The 20,704-nt window shown below is 42.2% G+C and overlaps 1 protein-coding gene across 5 annotated transcripts in view; it reads right to left on the minus strand.

Annotated features, from left to right (window-relative positions):
* Positions 1–20,704, minus strand: part of JHY (junctional cadherin complex regulator) — a gene marked incomplete at both ends in the record, with an annotated part of 63,550 nt that overhangs the window by 34,657 nt on the left and 8,189 nt on the right. For all 5 annotated transcript variants that reach the window (XM_082660635.1, XM_082660633.1, XM_082660634.1 and 2 more), the window contains one exon: positions 13,608–14,127. In XM_082660635.1, coding sequence (XP_082516761.1) covers positions 13,608–14,127 — 520 coding nt within the window. The remainder of the gene's footprint in view (positions 1–13,607; positions 14,128–20,704) is intronic.

A 20,704-nucleotide genomic window follows, 5' to 3' on the forward strand; every position in this document is an offset into this window, starting at 1 on the left:
GATCAATGGTACTGCCCCCTGTATTGACAAACGGCCAGCAGAAGAGGTGGAGGCATGGCAACACACAGAGCCTGCCACGGTCAGGCTCCAACACGGGGATTTAGGACAGCTGTTTGAACTATCTGGGGATTTGTATTAATTATTCAGCTATTTAGAGACAAAACACCTGAAACCTGAAATGTTTTGGCTCTGCCTGGCCACCGTCTCCATCCTGTAGAACACTTCGTAATGTACCAGTATTTAGCACGTACGGGCTCGGGAAGAAATGGATGACACTGACACCTCTGGATATATTATTTTTACATTCATTTTCCAGATAAGGTACTTGAGCTTTTAACAACCCCAGACTAATTATGCCAGTCCCCTACTTTAAAACCCTTTGATGCTTTTCCATTGCCCTTGCCTTTTAAGGTTCATAAGGCCCTGCATCCTCTACTCTTCAGCCTCCCCTCCCTGCTCTCTTTAGACTGTACTTTTTCAGGTCTGCTGCTGGGCCACATGCTCTGGGTCCACACACACAGGGCCATTCTTTGACTGGAAAGTCCCCTTTACCTCACTTATTCTGACCAATCCCATTCGCTGTTCTAGCCTTGGCTGAAATATAGTTAGCCTTCCCTGATACCCCGGAGGAGGTTATAACAGATGCACCTGAGCTCACGGCCTTAGTGCTCTGTCCTTTCCCTTGTGTGACAAGTTTCACCCTGGTCATTATGTTTGTCTCGCCTCTAGATGTTACGTCCCATGAGGGCAGGAAAAGTAGGGACTCCGTGCTGGACTGTTCGGCCCCAGAGGCGCTACTCCCATGAGCTACGTGGTGGTTCTGGATGTGCCTGGTGCATATGTGCTCAATAAATGTTACTGAGTGAGAAGATCAATCTACATTGCTCACTGGACGCTCCGTTTACATCAGAACACATCTAATCTAGCGTTTATCTGGCTAGATCTGTGGTTTATATTAAAGCCTGGAGGCTGTCAGCTAAACAAGGTGGAAGCTGGGATCCCATCTCTGTTCTTTCCCTCGCTGGTTCGGCCCCAGACCCAATGGCCCTTCAGCACTTCAGCCCTCGGCATTTGCTGTTCCCTTTTCCAAGGAAGCCCTTTCTTCAAATATTTGCCTGGCGGTTTCTCCCACCTCCCCTGTGATCTATTTACAGTTGTAACCCCGCTCCCAGCATCCCCTCTCCCTCTGCTGCGCTTCATTTCTCTCCTCACCATTACATCACCTGCTAGTACGCTGATGATCTGTTCCGTCTATTGTCTGTCTCCTCCTAATAGAAAGTTAGCCCCACAAAGGCTGGGATTTTTGTCTGCTTTGTTCACGGATGTATTCCAAGTACTTAGGACAATGCCTGACACCTAATAAGCTCTTAATAATTATATGCAAAGGAACGAAGCAATCAGCTGTTTTCAAGAACGTGAAAGAGATTTTTAGGAATGTGTCTGAACTTCCCGTTAACACAACTCAGAATATTGTAGGTGTGACCTCTGGTTGGTCACAGGATGCAAACTGCTCCATTACTAAAATCCTTCAGCGATTCCATGTCATGTAGAGGAAAGGCCTAACTCTCCAGCACAGTAGGTAAAACTTGAGCATGTATCAGAATCAGTTAGAGGGCTTGTTGAAACACAGAGGTGAAGGCGTCACCCCAGAGTTTCTGACTCAGGAGATCTGGGCTGGGGCCCGAGAATTTTCATTTCTAATGAGTTACCAGGCGGTTCTGATGCTGCTGGTCCGGGGACCACATCCTGAGAGCCCCTGCTTTAAAATGACACACAGGGGCCTCCATGAAAGGCCCATGCCCATTTCTCTAGCCTAAATACGCACACGCCCATCCTCATGATCTAGTCATGCACGACACGGAAGTTCTGCTTAACTAACTTGCTAGATTAAGTAACACTCTCCAGTTCTTTCTTAAGATAGTGGGCCAAATGCTCATGGCTGGTCAGCTACTCTGTGGTATGCCTTGGTATGTCTATTTCCACTAGTTGAGTTATATATTTACCAAGAGTCTTTTATGAGTGTTCTCAAACCTGTCTATTCCTATTGTACGTGTTGTTAAAATTATGAACTTCCTTTTTAAAAGTTAGATCATCTGGAGAAATCTGAGTGTGAATAGAGAGTTGTTTCCATGAAAAAATAAGTTAAATAATTTAGAATGACCCAATAAAGCAAATGGAAAGATAACTGGGGAGGGGTGTCTGTAAAAGACTAGGGGAGGAGTCACAAAAATCTAGAAAGATTATGATCTTAGCTCGTTTCTAAACACTTTTTAAGTTTTTACGTTGCTTTCAAGAAATCGGGGGCTTCCCTGGTGGCACAGTGGTTGAGAGTCCGCCTGCCGATGCAGGGGACGTGGGTTCGTGCCCCGGTCCGGGAAGATCCCATATGCCGCAGAGCGGCTGGGCCCGTGAGCCATGGCCGCTGAGCCTGCGCGTCCGGAGCCTGTGCTCCGCAACGGGAGAGGCCACGACAGTGAGAGGCCCGCGTACTGCAAAAAAAGACAAAGAAATCGGAAGTGAACACCATAGATGTTTCAAACTGACGTGAGAAAGATAATACAAATCTGTAGTCCACTGAATATACACTGGCAGGAAGGCCCAGCCCCTCAGTAGAAGGTTGGTGAATTAATGCGTACTTATATACTTTAAGTGAAAGTAAAGTACTTAAGGTCGTCGTTTGCCACATCTGCTTTAACCACTTCACTTGATTGACTGACCAACTGCCAGGTCATGACCAGCACCAAAGTGCTTCCCCCTGTACCCACAGGTCTCTACTTAAACAGTGTCCTTTCTCACCCTCACGCCATCCCATATGCTCTCTCTGCCTGTGGTAACTTTGCTGTCCACCTCCACCTGTTACTTTCTACTTCTCCCTAAAGAATCAGTTCAATGACTGCCTCTTCCGTGAAGCCCTCTCTGACTTCCCCCGACAGACTTGGGTACTTCTTCTTCTGGGTTCCTTTGGGGCCAGACATGTATCCAGGACAGCAGTTATCACTTGGTTCTGACTGTTTACATGTCTGCTTCCCACTTGGCCAGAAGCTCCTGAAGAGCATATACACTGACAGCAGTTTATAAAATGACCACAGGATCGTAGCATCTGGGGGAATTTGGTAAAGAGGCAAAGGATGGTTCCCATCACCATAGCTCTCGGCTTTACTGCACAACAGTGCACTATGGCCTGGGTTAGAGAGCACAGAATTATCAGGTTCTCCAGGCACATTTTGGACACCTATCCTTAGACAGGATTAATTCTGTTCAAGTTCTGGTTTTTGAAAGGGCGTGCTTCAGTTATGGGGAAAGTTTTCTTTCCATGGATCCCTCCTCAGTGATGTCGAATTAGTGAAGTGTCACTCTACAGATGAGATAAATAAGTGCCGAATAGTGCATACAAGAAAGATGCCTTAAGAAACTTCTTGTACTGAAAAACCATAAAGTTCAGTTTAAATTATGCTGTCATAAGTAAGTGTTCTTGTTGTGGTTGCACAGGGCAAAATAAAAAACAAAAAGTCAATCAATGAACATACCCAGAGTACCTACTCTGTAGAAGCATATTTTTAATGAGTATAATATGAGATATGGGACTCAAAAACACCATCAGACTAGAGGAATTCTATAAAAAAGAATTCTGTGTTTCTAGCCAAACATAATTAGAAAAAGATGATCATAATTTAAATAAAGGTAAAGTTTAATTTTATAGACAACCAAAAGTTTCACAAACCATGAAATTTAAAACCATGGAAAAGGAGAGTGTCACATCACTTCGATATTAATCTTATCCAATGGGAGGCTAAATTCAAATCAAATGTTCAATAATAAATATATTTATACAGGGCTATATGATTATGCAAAGTGTTCACATACAGCATCTTATTTGGGCATCTAAATAATCCTGGGTCTGTAGAAGAAGGCAAACATTTGTAACCTCACTCTGATGGGGAAAAACAAAGCTCAGCAAGGTTTTTTTGTATTTACCAAAGGTAATAATTGGCTCTAATAATAACGGGGCTCAAATCTGGTCTTTCAATGCCACATTCCATTATTTAAGTCAAGAGCAGAAGCTCGCTAGTCTTTTTTATTTTTTCATTTTGAAAGTGGTAAAATTCTGAACCCCCCCAAAACTATATAAAAATCACATTCCTTCATAAAAGATGTAGAAAGTGCTTACTGTATGCCAGGCTCTCGGAGTTCAGAGATGAGCCTTTAGGAGCTCAGAGTCATGTAAAGACATACAGACACATACAGTAAATAGTGCAGTGTGGTGTTACGGATTCTGCGGTGGATGTTCAAGGATGAGGGAGGAACTCAGAGAGTCTTCATAAAGATAGGGGATTTTGAGTTGAATCTCAGAAGGAGGTTGAGATTTTCCCAAGCAAACGAGACAGGGAAAAGTAATCCATCAGCCTGGACAGAGGCCCAGGGGAAATACTGGGTTCTGGGAGCTGTGAGTTCCCAGAGTACGACTGGAGCATAGGATGCAAGGGAGGAGTGACAAAGGATAAGGCTAAAATGGCAGGAAGGAGCCAGGTCACAAAGGGCCTCGAGTACCACTCTGAGAGTCAGAATTTTATCTTGAAATCAACAGGGACTCTCATTAAGCAGGAGATTGATATCAGATTTGTATCTAAGAAGAACATTTGTGAAGGCAGTGGAGAAGATAGATTTGAAAGAGTTATGATGTGAAATTGCACTTCAAAGTGTCAAATATTCATATGTTCCTTATCACCAAGTGTAAATATTTGAAATACAACTGAGACCAAAGGCAACTATTAAAGAAATATTGCCAACAAGTTGGGTACAAGACTGTAGGGTCCTATAATCCATGGGGCAGTGTTTGATTGACTGGGGACCCTCAGGAGACAGCATGGTGAGTGTGAGGTGTGTCCACCCCCGTTGTGTACAGTCTTTTGGGAGTCACATCATAGAATGGGCTGCAAGAGCCTACAGATGTTATTCTTTTGACAACACTTTGTTCTTATTCTACCTGCAGTCACGTCCCTTTCATTTTGAGACACTGTAGCCTGAAAAAAAAAAAAAAAGCTGTTAAGGAGAACCTATTCCCGGGGTGGATTCCTTTCTCGTGGCTTAAGGAATGACCAGTGGTAATAACAGCTTCCCTTCACTGAGTGTCTGCCACGTGTCAGGAGCTTTGTATAAGCTCTTCCAGTAGCCCTCCAAGGCAGAAATGGACCCCATACAATAGACGAAGAAGATAAGGTTTGAAGAGTCACTTGCTCAAATATCTAGTTGGTGGTACCACCTAGTACACGGAAAAGCCAGCATTTAACCCATGATAGTCTGACTCCCAAACCAGTGTTCTGTTTCAATTTCATCTCTTCTCCCACTATATTGTGTTGCCCCCTAGGAGAGAATGCTGCTTCCAAGGCTGAGGTCCCAGAGCTTACACAGTCTTTTCTTTTTCGTCCATTCACGTTTCAACTCGAATGATATCTCCTCAGAGAGCCCTTCCCCAAGTACCTCGCTAAACATCCCAGTTACACCAGGCTCATTACTTTATTAAAGAAAGTTGATTCAGTATCCTTTGAGATGTTTATCCCTTCCTGAAGTTGTTACATGTTTCCTGTCACCTGACTGGATGTAGGTCCCTTGCAGGCCGGGCTCTGCATGTCTTGTTTTCTGTTACATCCCTAGCACTAAGAAGAGTACCTAGCACACATTGTTGCTCAATAAATGCTTGTTGGCTGAGTTACCTGCTGCCTCAGCAACGGTCTCAAAGATGTGCTGATGCTCAGAATGGGTAGTGGATTCTATATAGGACTTTACATTGTTTAGAAGGCCATAGCTAGTTGAATAACCTTTCTATATGCACACTGCAAAGTATCTGTGATTTCTTTAAGAAATTTCAAGGAAAAAACCAGAATAACATGTATGAAGCTTACTGCTCCTTTCTGAGCCTGTACTAAATTTCGCCTTCATCAGCCTTCAAAGTCACATTAGAATCAAGATAGAAAGGTAGCTCAGGACTTCCCTGGTGGCACAGTGGATAAGAATCTGCCTGCCAATGCAGGGGACACAGGTTCGAGCCCTGGTCCAGGAAGATCCCACGTGCCACGGAGCAACTAAGCCCATGCGCCACAACTACTGAGCCTGTGCTCTAGAGCCACGAACCACAACTATTGAGACCACGTGCCACAGCTACTGAAGCCCGCATGCCTAGAGCCCGTACTCTGCAACAAGAGAAGCCACCGCAATGAGAAGCCCGCGCAATGAAGAGTTGCCCCCGCTCACCACAACTAGAGAAAGCCTGCACACAGCAATGAAGGCCCAAACGCAGCCAAAAACAACAAAAAAAGGTAGCTCATTGTTGAAGAGACAGTTTCCTTTAATGGTAGATCATAAATTGACTCAAATTCTAGTGAGTTTCAGACAAATACTTATGGTTATGAAACAAATCATAAATAAAAGTAGCACTGAATATTCACCAGCGAAGTTATTGGCTGACTGTGATACTTCGGTGCCGTCTAGCGTGTGTTGGTTTTTACATCAGTTCCTTGCCTCACACATCATGTGACTAAGATCTTGTAATGTATTCAAACGTGATTTTTCCAGTGCATTTTAATGTGAGATTAACAGGTCTATGAAAAATGGTGAAATGATTGTGGAGAAATTGAATTTAAAAATTAGTGGTTCTACTCTGAGCCATTATTTTCAAGCAAAAGTGCAATTCAGGTGACCCTGAGCAATCAGGGGGGTGTAAAGTTACCAGGGTTCCTACAAAACACTGTATATTCTAAACACATAGGCATGGTTCAAAAATAAGAGATATGGAAAGGTATAAAGTGAAAAGTTTTGCTCCCACCCTACTCCCCCTCCGGCCTCTTACAATTAACCACCTATGTATCTTTCCTCACTATTTTTTTTTTTTTTTGGCGGTACACGGGCCTCTCACTGTTGGGGCCGCTCCCGTTGCGGAGCACAGGCTCCGGAGGTGCAGGCTCAGCAGCCATGGCTTACGGGCCTAGCCGCTCCGCGGCATGTGGGATCTTCCCAGACCGGGGCACGAACCTGTGTCCCCTGCATCGGCAGGCGGACTCTCAACCACTGCGCCACCAGGGAAGCCCTACTAGAGCCATCTTACAGAAAACATAGAACAAACCTTTTGGCCAATCCAATAGTTCCCTGTGCTGTACAGTAGGACCTTGTTGTTTATTTTATATATAGTAGTTGGTATCTGCTAATCCTAAACTCCTAATTTATCCCTCTCCCACCCCCTTTCCCCTTTGGTAACCATAAGTTTGTTTGCTGTGTCTGTGAGTCTGTTTCCGTAAATAAGTTCATTTGTGTCACATTTTAGATTTCACGTATAAGTGATATCATATGGTATTTGTCTTTCTCTTTTTGGCTTACTTCACTTAGTATGATAATCTCTAGTTGCATCATGTTGCGGCAAATGTGGCATTAGTTTGTTCTTTTTTACGGCTGAGCAGTATTTCATTGTATATATGTATTACCTCTTCCTTATCCATTCATCTGTCGATGAAGGTTGTTTCCATGTCTTGGCTATTGTGAATAGTGCTGCTGTGAAAGTAGGGGTGCATGTATCTTTTTGAATTATAGTTTTGTCTGGATATATGCCCAGGAGTGGGATTGCTGGAACATATGGAAATTCTGTTTTAGTTTTCTGAGGAACCTCCATACTGTTTTCCACAGTGGCTGCACCAACTTACATTCCCACCAAAAGTGTAGGAGGGTTCCCTTTTCTCCACACTCTCTCTAGCATTTGCTATTTGTAGACTTTTTAGTGATGGCCATTCTGACCAGGGTGAGGTGGTACCTCAATGCAGTTTTTTTTTTTTTTTTTTTGCGGTACGCGGGCCTCTCACTGTTGTGGCCTCTCCCGTTGCGGAGCACAGGCTCCGGATGCGCAGGCTCAGCAGCCATGGCTCATGGGCCCAGCCACTCCGCGGCACGTGGGATCTTCCCGGACCGGGGCACGAACCCATGTCCCCTACGTCGGCAGGTGGACTCTCAACCACTGGGCCACCAGGGAAGCCCCTGTATACACTTTTATACAACTTTAGCTTCTCTTTTAGTAATAATAAATCCTGATAGGTTGTCCATCCATAATGGTTCATGAAGAACATCTCTTTTTTTTTTTAATAGCTACAGTGTACTCTGTTATATGAATATACTATAATTTATTACACATTCCCCAAATGATAGACATCTGGGTACTTTCTAATCTTTTGCTATTAGAAATGAGGACGAAATGAATGATTTTGTTCAAGGGTTATTTCAAAACTGCACACATATAACTAGGATACATTCCTGGGAGTGCAAGATGTTGGGTCGATTTAAAAAATAATAATTACTAACATGTATATAGTGCTCGCTATAAGCCAGGCATTGATTTAAGCACTCTCCATATGTTAACTCATTTAATCTTCTTAATAATCCTTTGAGGAAGGTACTAGTATTATCTCCATTTTAAAGATGAGGTTACTGAGGCACAGAGAGGTTAAGCAATCTGCCCAAGGTCAGATGGCTAGCAGGTGTCAGTGTCAACCAACCTGGCTTGAAAGCCTATACTCTTGGCCATTATGCTTTGCTTTCTCAAGGAGTGTATGTAGTATTTGTATTTTAAGTAGATATTAACAGATTGTCCCCCATACTAGTTAATCCAATTTATTCTCTCATCAGCTTGACTATACTTTTTTGCCCAGAGGTAAACTGGGCAAAAACTGGGAATTTTGTTGGTTTAATTATAGATGAAAAATGGAATTCCAATGTAGTATTAATTTGGATTTCTCTTATAATGACCAAAGTTGGATATCTTTTCGTATGTTTAATAGCCATATGTATTAACTTTTCTGTGAATTATCTATTCATATCTTTTGTGAATTTTTATATTGGGATATTGGTCTTTTTCTTATTGATTTTGAGGAGCTCTTTATATATTAGAGCTATTAGTGTTTTGGCTGTGATATGAATTAGAAATATTTTTTCTAGTTCTTTATATTTTGGATTTCTTATGCCTTTTTTCTTGCAGAAGCTTTTGATATTTATGTATAGTTGACCCTCAAACAAAGTGGGGGTTAGGGGCACTGACCCTCCAAGCAGTTGAAAATCTATGTATAACTTTACAGTCAGCCCTCCATATCTGTAGTTCTGTATTTGTGAATTCAACCAACTAAAGATCGTGTAGTACTGTAGTATGTATTTTTAAATAATCCACAAATAAGTGGACCTGTACAGATCAAACCCATGTTGTCCAAGGGTCAACTGTAGTCAAATCTATCAGTCTTTTGTAGATTTTGGACCTCAAATCGGGTCCTACCTTTATCAAATCACAATATCAGATCATATATTCTCACACTAATTTGGTTCTATTTCTAGACTTTCTATTCTGTTCTTCTATTTTTCTGTTCATACATTAAATATTACCCTACTATTTAATTACTGAGGCTTAAAATATACTCTATTATCTAGTGGGGCTAGATTCTCTCATGACTCTTAATTTCCGGAGTTTGCTTTATCATTCTTTTTTTTAAAAATTTATTTTATTTATTTTTGGCTGCATTGGGTCTTCATTTCTGCACGTGGGCTTTCTCTAGTCGCAGCGAGTGGGGGTTACTCTTCCTTGTGGTGTGCGGGTTTCTCATTGCAGTGGCTTCTCTTGTTGTAGAGCATGGGCTCTAGGCAAGTGGGCTTCAGTAGTTGTGGCATGTGGGCTCAGCAGTTGTGGCATGCGGGCTCAGTAGTTGTGGCATGCAGGCTCAGTAGTTGTGACTCACGGGCTCTAGAGCCCAGGCTTAGTAGTTGTGGCATATGGGCTTAGTTGCTCCGCAGCATGTGGGATCTTCCCGGACCAGGGCTCGAACCCATGTCCCCTGCATTAGCAGGCAGATTCTTAACCACTGCGCCACCAGGGAAATCCCTGCTTTATTATTCTTGCCTGTTTTTTTTAATGTGAACTTTTCAAGTTTTATTTTTTTTAAAAGGTTCACATTTTTTACCGGGATGTTGTGAACTTCTTAGACTTTCAAATCTTCCCAAATACAATACACTGCTTAAGACCCTGTCTGATTCAACTGGGCATGGAGGCTTGCAACAAAATGATATATTAAAAAGCTGGGTTTTCTTGGCCATGTAATGGTAACTGACATTTATTCATTTATTGAACAACAGAGGTCATTTATCCTTTCAGTATTTCTAGTTTTAAGGTATTTGTCATCTCTTTCAAAGAAATGAGTCGGGGAAAACAGACTTTCAAATATGAAAACCTTCCAGGTGGATGCTGCTTAATATAAAACAGCCTCCAAACCTGCCACCCCAACTTCTTACCTCCCACCCCCCAAATCAACACAATAATCCGATCCGCCATTGCAAACATCAAGGGTCAATGGGTACTGACTTACACAGTTGTTCCTGTAGGTTTCTGAAAAACCCTTTATGTTCTTTCTGTGTGGTCCAAGCACCAACAGCCTTGGCATCACCTGGGAGCTTGATAGAAATGCAGACTCTTGAGTCTCACCCCAGATTTACTGGATCAAAATCTGTATTTTAACGAGATCCTCAGGGCATTCATGAGTATCTTAAAGTTTGAGGGAAAAAAGGATCAGTGGTTCTTAAAGTGTTGGCCTGGTAGCAGAAGTGGCGTCCCCTGGAACCATGTAGAAAATTCAAATCCCTGGGCCCTACCCTACCCCTACTGAATCAGAAATCCTTGGGTTAGGTCCAGGAACATGCCCTCCCGATGATTCTGATGTTTGAGAATCACTGCTCTAGATCAGTCTTAATGAAACACGAGGAATACCTGGGGAGCTTTGAAAGCTCCCCATGCTTACAGTGTACCCCAGATGACTTAAATTAGAGTTTCAGGGCTGCAGGCCAAGGAACCAGTATTCTTTTCATTTTCCAGGTGATTCCAATGTGAAGCCAAGGACAAAAGCCACTGCTCTAGTCTGGAGCAATGCTTCTCAAACCTGGCTTCATGTTAGAACCGCTTGAGGATCTTTAAAAAAAAATACTAATGCTTGGGATCTCACCCAGATATGTAAACTGGTCTGGGTAGAGCTGAGAATCACTTTGGGTTTTTTTCTCTGATGAATCTAATATCCAGCCAGAATTTCAAACCACTGCTCTAGAAACACCGTTTCTCCCACATAAACTTCAAATCACAGTAAAGAGAAGGAGATGGTAAATAGTTTGGAGGTGATGGAAGACAGATGCGTTGCATTTCCCATGTACTTACTGAGCCCTTACAATGTGTTAGGCTAATTACCATGAAGATTAAAAATAAATACGGTGCATAGTTCTTGCCCATCAGGGGACATATAATCTGCACTGGTAGAAAAACCTGTACATACTGCATATATAAATAATGATTTGAAGGGAACACATTCCACGCTACTGACTATAATTCAATAAACAAGTTATACCTATCATTCTATCATTGTAAGGTCAAACTAATTTGTATTCTTTTTTAAAAGAATAGGAGTAAAATGAAGGAAATATAGGTTGGAAAATGGTGAAGAAACAATTTTGGATATAATTAGCAATCAGCCCTTAAACATTTGAACCTGGAGAAAGTGGTGGACAAGGTCAATGGCCACTTCAAAGAATAATTCACAAGCTTAAAGACTGGGCAAGCCTAAAATGCTTTAAAGTTTCCTCCTTGGCATAATGAGAAGAAAATTATGCTATGGAATCACTGGCAACACACCATGATATTGTTTGTAAATTAAGTTATAACTATTAAGAAAAATTAGCAATTACAAAATCAATTAAAGAGTTTATAGTAAATCTTTTTTCACTTTTATTATTAGAGATATAACTAATTTTTCTGGCCTCACTATTTGCCTCTTCTCTTTTGAGAACACATTTAAAAATAAAGGCAAAATATTGCCCTAGTCTAGGAGAAATTATTGGCTATAAACATTTTTCACAGAATTTATATTTTAAAATGAGCAACCAAGCAAAATTCAAAATTTCACAGAAGTTTTATGGAAAAGTACATTAACAACTAAAACTGAGTCAAAAATGTTAAAAATTCTGTTTGAAGTCAGCTAAGTATTCATTTTGATAATCAACTAAATATACACACCCATTCCTTTGTTTTATTATTAGTTACAAAGGCAAGGATGTGACATAATCTTTTAAGACCATATAAGGAGTTTCTCAGTTAAGAAGAAAAAATCACAAATGTTCACCCACCTCACCCCTCTTGTTCTATCAGGAAATACTTACAGGTTAGAACAGGTGAGAGTACTCTATGCAGCATCAGTTTGACTTTGGGGGAGGTCTAAGGGCATGCCTATTTAATGTAATAACCTCTCCTTCATATTTGAAAATGATCCCACATTAGTGGGTGATGAATTTCAAGTTGTCTCCTCAATAAGGGTGGTGGATGCACTGATCCAGCCAGTTTTCCCATGTTCACGAACATGTCAACTAGGAAGTGGGCAGATGTGATCTTTATGTGCACCCATGAAATAGAACTAAGTTTACTGGCTCCAACAGGCTTTTTTTTTTTTTTTCTGTTTTTTGGCCGTGCCGCACAGCATGCAGGATCTTAGTTCCCCCACCAGGGATCGAACCTGTGCCCCCTGCAGTGGAAGCGGGGTGTCTTAACCACTGGACCACCAGGGAAGTCCTCCAACAGGTTTTTTTTGTTTTGTTTTGTTTTGTTTTGTTTTTGAGTTTTTTTTTTTTTTGCGGTAGGCGGGCCTCTTACTGGTGTGGCTTTTCCCGTTGAGGAGCACAGGCTCCGGACGCGCAGGCTCAGCGGCCATGTCTCACGGGCCCAGCCGCTCCGCGGCATGTGGGAACTTCTCAGACCGGGGCACGAACCCGTGTCCCCTGCATCGGCAGGCGGACTCTCAACCACTGTGCCACCAGGGAAGCCCCCTTCCAACAGGTTTTGAATCCATCATCTGGGATAGAATATACCCTCAAAACGATCAGATGAGAAAGGGACGGCACTTATTATTATTCCAATTTTATAGATGGGGAGACTAAAGTTTGTAATGGTATCACATCATTTGCACAGGATAAAAGACGGTACAGTGATTATCAATGGAAGTTGGAAAGATAATAGAAAGATAATAGGATCGACTGGATAATAAAAGAAAAATACTCATGTTGTATCCTGCCCTCCTTGCACCACCACCCAATATGTACACAGAATCTAAGTTGAGAATCACTTCTGTAAGTGAGCTGCTGTTATTGATATGAGTGTGTCATTGCACCTCCAATGTACTGGAGGAATTTAATAGGGTTGAAAACCAGTGCCTTAGTGGGAACAAGGCAACTAACATAGGGAATCAAACTCTCAGCCCTGTATTTTATCTAATGGAGCATACAGTTAAAAAGAAAATTCTACGGTTCCTTGAATAGAAACATTTGGAATATAATAATTGAATTACAGCACTGTAAGCCATTGACGGCTTTTATTTTGCTCTTAAGACTTTGTGGGATAATTCCCTTGATTCTTCAAAGAGGGGCGAGGGACACGGAGTTCATTTTACTCAGCCAGGTGGTTACAATGACGTCACCATCCCAGAGGAAGTGATACCTAGCCGTTTCAAACAAAGGCAAATTCCAGTCTAGTGCTCAGAAGGGATTTTTAGGTAGCTGCTACATACCTGTTCTGGGTGAGTTTCCCGCCTTTTTTTATTGTGAAGTTGAAGATAAGAGTCCGTTTTCGGAGTGCGTAATCCCAAAGTCAGTTTGTTTTTTTCCACAAAATACTGTTTGGACTTCCTTCGCCGAGGGCCGTGTGATCCCGGCAGGAATACCTCACTCTGTGAACTTGAACTCTTCAAGTACTGAGAGAGGTTGCTGGACTTCTCCTCCGGGTCACTGCTGCTCAGCACTGAAAATGGCCCGCTGCGATGGGCACCATGTTCGTAGTTTGGGCTTAAAAATTCACTCCCAAGTAAGGAGGCTGTGCTCGGTGGGCTCTTCTTCTGTTCACCTTTCCCCCCTGAGAGTTCCATCGAAGTCTCCTTGGAAGGGTAAAGTGGATTCAAAGTCAGATTTTCTGCAGAGCTGTCCACAGACTCTGGCAGTGCTTCCACAGCCAACAACTTCCCCTCCTCTTTTTTCCTCTTCCAATTTGGGTCATAGCGCAGGTCTGAGTATTTGTCTTCTATGGGTTGTTGACTGCCCAAAGCAGAAAAGAAATGTCAAGTCCTTTATCCAAACAGATTTACTCGTTCTCTTTAGCTGATCATCTTATTCAAAATCAATCTCCATCTTTCTCCTACAATTTTCCTTTTACCATCTACATGGGAAAGACACATCCCAGGCTCAAATTAGACCTACACACTACACATAAGGGCAAACAGTCATAATTATCTAAGTTCATTGAAATATGGAATCAAAATGGGGGATGGGGACTTCCTTGGTGGTGCAGTGGTTATGAATCTGCCTGCCAATGCAGGGGACACGGGTTCGAGTCCTGGTCCGGGAAGATCCCACGTGCTGCAGAGCAACTAAGCCCGTGCGCCACAACTACTGAGCCTGTGCTCTAGAGCCCGCGAGCCACAGCTACTGAGCCCACATGCCTAAAGCCCGTGCCCCACAACAAGAGAAGCCACCGCAATGAGAAGCCCCTGCACCCCAATGAAGAGTAACCCCCACTGGCTGCAACTAGACAAAGCCTGTGCACAGCAACGAAGATCCAACGCAGCCAAAAATAAATAAATAAATTTATTTTTAAAATTTAAAAAAATCAAGTGTACAATTCAGTGATTTTAAAAAAATGGGGGATGGTTAATTTATATATGCTGGAAAACAAATGTCTATAATGTTAAACCAGTAAATGGCCTTGATGCAAAGAATGCTGTTACTTAAGACACACCATAAGTTGAATAAGTACCAAGCTGCTGAAGATAAAATGGATTTCACACTTAGCTAGTGATCTACACATGTAGCTGTTTATCTGGGAAGGGAAATTCGACTGTTGCCTGAACAACGACTCAGTCTGAGCCATTCGTGGGAGGAAAGCAAGACTTATCCCAACTGAATACCTACATAGGTTCATCCTCCTGTATCAGTGATTTTTACTTGTGACTTCATTTCGTCTTTGTAGATTTTATCAAATGTGCTACAGAAAGACCCCTAACTTTTGGAATCAGATGGTGCCTCTGAAAGCTCTCAGTTTGTACTCTCTTGGTCAAGTCTATGTACACAAAACTCAGTAGACAGGTCAGTGTGAGCTTTAAGCTGTAGACAGCCCTATCTGAATAAAAGGTTAAGCACAGGGTCCAGCCCGAGGGGAGTGAACTGGTCTGTCATCAGTACATATGACCCCAAATAAAGTCCTCCCTTTTCTCTATGACGATCACAATTTGCAAAGTACCTCCTAGTCTTAACCAAAAAAGAAAAAAAAAACGCTGGTAATATGGCATATTTAATGGCTGCTTTGATCTTCAAAAGCTAAATGGGAGAGATTTTCCTTCCTTGGTACAGTAGATGCAATCCTCTAATCAAAAAGAAAATGTAAATCATCTGGGCTTTTTATGCTATTTGATATTCCCGTTTATAGAGGACATAATTTTATGCTGGGTAAACAAACTAATGGTGCCCCTAATGTTAATTTCGTCTTCTTAATGTGGACCTAGAGTTCTTTGATTTGATGTAAAGCAAAAACTAGAGCAGAAAGCCCCAACTCCTGTGTCTTGCTTAATTGTCACTTTGAATTTTTAGTGTCTTTTTTTTTTTTTTTTTTGGCTGCGCTGCGAGGCTTGCGGGATGGGATCTTAGTTCCCCGACTGGGGATTGAACCCGGGCCACGGCAGTGAAAGCGCTGAGTCCTAACCGCTGGACTGCCAGGGAATTCCCCTTGTCACTTTGAATTTTTAGTTTGCATATTAAGACAGAAGACTTCTTGGGATAGGCTTCTCTTCCTTTTCCACCAAGGGAAGAAAAATGATATTCTCCTCCAGCAAAGTGCCTGAATGGAGATGGTCCGCGTTTGTGAGGAAATTGACATCAAACCGTGCAACTCCCCGCTCCCGAAACTCCACAGGGCTGCCTGCCTCTGAGGCTTTGAGGAGGTTTCTCCGTGTGATGTCCCCTCATGTGAACTTACAGGAGTTTGGGGCCCTGCCTTTCACTTGGCTCCAAGGGTCACTGGGCATGTAGTGTCCCAGGGGCAGGGAGGGGGCCAGCAGGGCATAATCTAGATTTGGGACTGGACAGACCTGGGCTTAAGTTCTGGGTTTGCCACTACCTATCTGTGCATCAGCTGGCAAATCATGTCACCTCCGAGCTGGTTTCTGTCATCTGTAAGTAGGGATCAATTATATTTGTTCTGTTTATTTCTCAAGGTTGCATAAAATCAAAATGAGACAATATAGCTTACTTCATGTTCTGTATTTGTGCTTATTTCACTTTTCACTATGGCAACCGCATCTTCTCACCTGGTTAAGGTCCTGGGCAGCAGGGACAGAGGGTTATCCTTCCTTCCCTAACCTCTACCCTGTGCTATGGGCAGAAGAGGCAACAAGTGATGCTTCCATCAATAACTGGGCATTAGATATTTATTTTATTTTTATTTAGATATTAAAAAAAAACCAACAACAGTAAATTAGAATCTAAACATGCAGAAAAACTTCCTGCATTGGACCAAATCAGTGAATGATTTTAGGGCTTATCTTGTGCTGCATTAAGTATAAGGTTCAGCAGTGGTTGTTTAGATGGGGAAGAAAAGATGAAAGTACATCTTCAAGTAAATAAAGATATAAAGATTTTTTGAAATGAAGAAACATGCCATTTCCCATATCTATGATATATTGAAAGGAAAATGTGAGCCTAACTCTCCTCGTTCATTCATTCACTTGATTTGACAGAATTTAACTTTCCTCATGCATTTGCTCGTTCACTGATTCTGTATTTATTGAGCACATACTAAGTTAGGGGGATACAGTGGTGAGCCCACAGCCTAGTGGGGGATACAGACCAGGAAATGAGCTATTTGTGATTAGAGTGATGAGTGGCCATCAGGGCTCAGGAGGGACATCCAATCCCATCTTGGGGGAAAGGGCAGCTTTCTGAAGGAAGTGATGGCTTAGCTGAGACCGAAGGCTAAGAAGGGCAGGAAGTGTAAGCCAGGCTGAGGAAACAACACGTAAAAAGGAATGGAGGGGAAAGAGAACGTGGGGCTTTCAAAGAACAAATTCTACGTGGATAAAAGGGAAGGTGGGGGCTTCCCTGGTAGTGCAGTGGTTGAGAGTCCGCCTGCCGATGCAGGGGACACAGGTTCGTGCCCCGGTCCGGGAAGATCCCACATGCCGCGGAGCGGCTGGGCCCGTGAGCCATGGCCGCTGAGCCTGTGTGTCTGGAGCCTGCGCTCCGCAGCGGGAGAGGCCACAACAGTGAGAGGCCCGGGTACAGAAAAAAAAATAAAAATAAAAATAAAAAAAAAAGGGAAGGTGGGAGGATTAGAACTCAGGGTTAAGCAGAGGTGAAATCTTGAAGGGCTTTGTAAACTCTGTGAGGGGTTTGGCTTAACTACATTAACTTGAGAGTTTGGATTTATTTAATTAAGTAAAAATCATTTAATTAGCAAAGATGTTATAGTAAGACAAATACTTTTGGATAGGCAAAGTGAGGTTTTTGGAAAGGATTATGTACAGAGGCCATATGGTTTTTGGGGGCAAAGTTTTAGAACAGGTAGCCCTGTCCTCTGCACTATTTAGAGCAGGGGTTGGCAACCTTTAAAAGTAACACGTTATTGGAGCCCACTGTCTTGCTGCTTTTCTGGGTGGGTTGTAGAGTGCTGGCTTTGGGAAGATAGCACATAGCACACACTACTTACTATGTGCTGATCTAGGGAAGGCTTACAGTGAATCTCTAGTTTTCTCCTTATGGCAACCCTATGGGGAGGTACTATTATTATGCCCATTTAATAGATGAAGAAACAGGCTTCTGTCACTTTTCCAAGGTCACAGAGCTAATACGTGGTGCAGCCAGGATATAGACCCTGGCAGTTGGCCCTGGGATCTGGCTCCTGTCCAGTAACTCGCCCTGTATCACACAGCCAATCCCAGAGGTGGTGGTGAAGCAGGTGTTGTTGCAGGGCCTGCCTTAGGGGAGTTAGTGAATCGATCGGTCAGTCAGTTGGCCAGTCAACAAATATGTACTGAGTGGCTCCCCAAGTCCTAGGCACTGGAGGTGAGCGGTGAGGGAAACAGAAACAGGCGGATGGACTGGCTGCTGAGTGAGGAAGACAGGCGGACGGATCTTATGCACCAACAGTACAGAAGTACAGAATGTTATGGGCATTTAAACTAGGAGGACAGACCTTGTTTATCAATGAAAATATGTTGACCTCTTATTTCCAGATCCAACTGCTAGATGATATCTCAAAGTTCATTCCAACTCTCTTGTTCTGTGATCCTATGATGAACTCACAAGAGTCGATAAGCGAGGAATGCCCACTCTTTTTAACAACTAGGTAGTCTTTGATGATGGAAGGAAATGGAGTCTCTGACTTCCGTCTCTGCAGTTATACTAAGAAGACTGGCACTCACACTGGTCACCAGACTTAACTAGCATTAGTTGATGATGGCATGATGTCCACAGTCAGGGCTATAGACACCCCTCAGTCTCATGGAATAAATGATATGGAATATTTTGGTTCTGAGAAATGGTACCGTAGAAAGTCAAAGGACGAGGGTCCTAGAATCAGACTGCCTGTGCTCAATTCCTGGTGCCACCAGTTACCGTGGGAGTGTGGGCAAGTTATTGTTCTTTTCTGTGCTTCAGCTCCTCATCAATAAAATGAGGATAATAATAGTACCTACCTAAAAAAAAAATCATAGTGCCTACCTCATAGTCGTTGAGAGTATTAAGCACATATATATACGTATATGTGTTTAGAACTATGTTCTTGGCATGGAGTAAGGAAGGTCCCAGGAAGGGCCGGTTATAAAAGCACATGCCAACGAGCTCCATCACTGGTCTTTGCTTGCTGTGTGTTGTGTTCTGTCACCAGGACACAACACTGGTGTGTACTATGCTTCCTCCTGATGGATCTCAAGGGATTCTTCTCTCCCTAGGGCTTAAGTTATTTCCAGGACACAAAGTTGTCTCGTGACGCACTAAGTGGGACGTTAGTGGCCTGAAAGAATGAACACTTATCTTTAAAAATCCAATTTTTTTTTTTACCACGACCTAGGCAGCATGGAGAATCTGTTTGAACTATAATTTAGGAAATGGGATTAAGAAATGTCAGTGTTTCCACATGATGAGATATTTTAAGAACTGCTGGAAGATGATGAGGAAGATAAAACTGGGAGAATTCAATTACTTTAGACCTTCAGAAAGAGCCGTAATTTCCAGCCTCGACAAATTGCCATGCTTAGATGCCCGCGGAAGCAATCTCACACGCCCTGGGGAAGACGGACATTTTAAGTGAAACCTGGAAAATACAGAAGGGTTTGAAACAAATCAGACATAATGAGCTGCTCTGGCTGCGAAAGATGCTTTTGAACCGATCGTTTGAAGAGACACTCTAATAATGTGTATTTACAAGATGAGAATCGGAAAGTGTGGCTCTTCTAAGAGCTTTAATGACACTGTACCGTGTACACCTGCCATGATTATCTTAAAACATCCCCCTTTCTTCCCTTTCTGATGGAAACCATGTGTTGAGACAAATGGGAGTTTATGTTTTGCAAACTATCGAGCATGGAAAGCTGTAATACTTCACAGAAACAAATCTAATGGTTGAAATAGAACATGATACTAAAGAACCCCATTGTTCTGAGCTTGTGTGCGGAGAAGCTCAATTGTGTTGTGTGGTCCAGGTCAACACACTGGAACAAAATGCGTGTGAAGTGCTCCTTCATCAGTAATCTTGTGCACACAAAACACATACCTCATTTCCTCCCCATTTGATAGGAAGGTTATACAGACAATGAGTATACAATGCTTTTGTTGCTGTTCAGACAACAGATGCCAGGTCTGCCGTTCAGATGCCCAGGTTAGAAATGGATGCAGAGAGGAAGGGGAGGGTGGTTTCATATGCATATGCCATCCTATCTGCTGGCTCTAATGGACCATATTTGAGCATGACTGGGACAACTTCAGTCCAAATAAAATCAAATCTCCATTTGACGAAGAGCCTCATATTCAGTTTAGTATTCAATCAAAAAATTACTAAAATTAGAGCATGTTTCTAGTACAATGAACATCCTTTGCACTCACAGGAAAATATTCAATAACTGGCCATTTTGCCTGTCGAGGAGGTGAATAAAAGCATTGCTATTAATCATTTAGCAGTTATTTATTTGCCACTTTAAGTAGGCAGTTAAATTGAAACTGCACATGTTATTATTGATTTAGGTTTAATTTAATCCTTTTAAACAGAACAATTATTCCCAATTTATATGCCATTAAATCTTTTATGCATATGAACAGCAAATTCAATTTTTGTTTAAGTGTAAAGTGTTTTTTGTGTTTTTTGTGTTTTTTATTTTTAAGTGTAAAGTTTTTAATGCTTCTTTAAGGAGCTATAAAACTGACAATTGTTTCCAAGGATTTCTGAGTTCTGTGTTCATCTTAATCTTTTTATCAACAGCTTTTAAGTAAATAAATCCAAAGGATTAAAAAATCACTTTTGCAAGTATGAAATAAAATGGTTCCACAAGTGTATTGAAATGCTTTGGGGAGGCTATTTACAGCCCAGAAAATTTCATTTAATGCAGGCATTTATTCTGCTAAAAATATT

Source organism: Grampus griseus, assembly GCF_964374135.1.
Source record: "Grampus griseus genome assembly, chromosome: 8".
Lineage (NCBI taxonomy): Eukaryota > Metazoa > Chordata > Mammalia > Artiodactyla > Delphinidae > Grampus > Grampus griseus.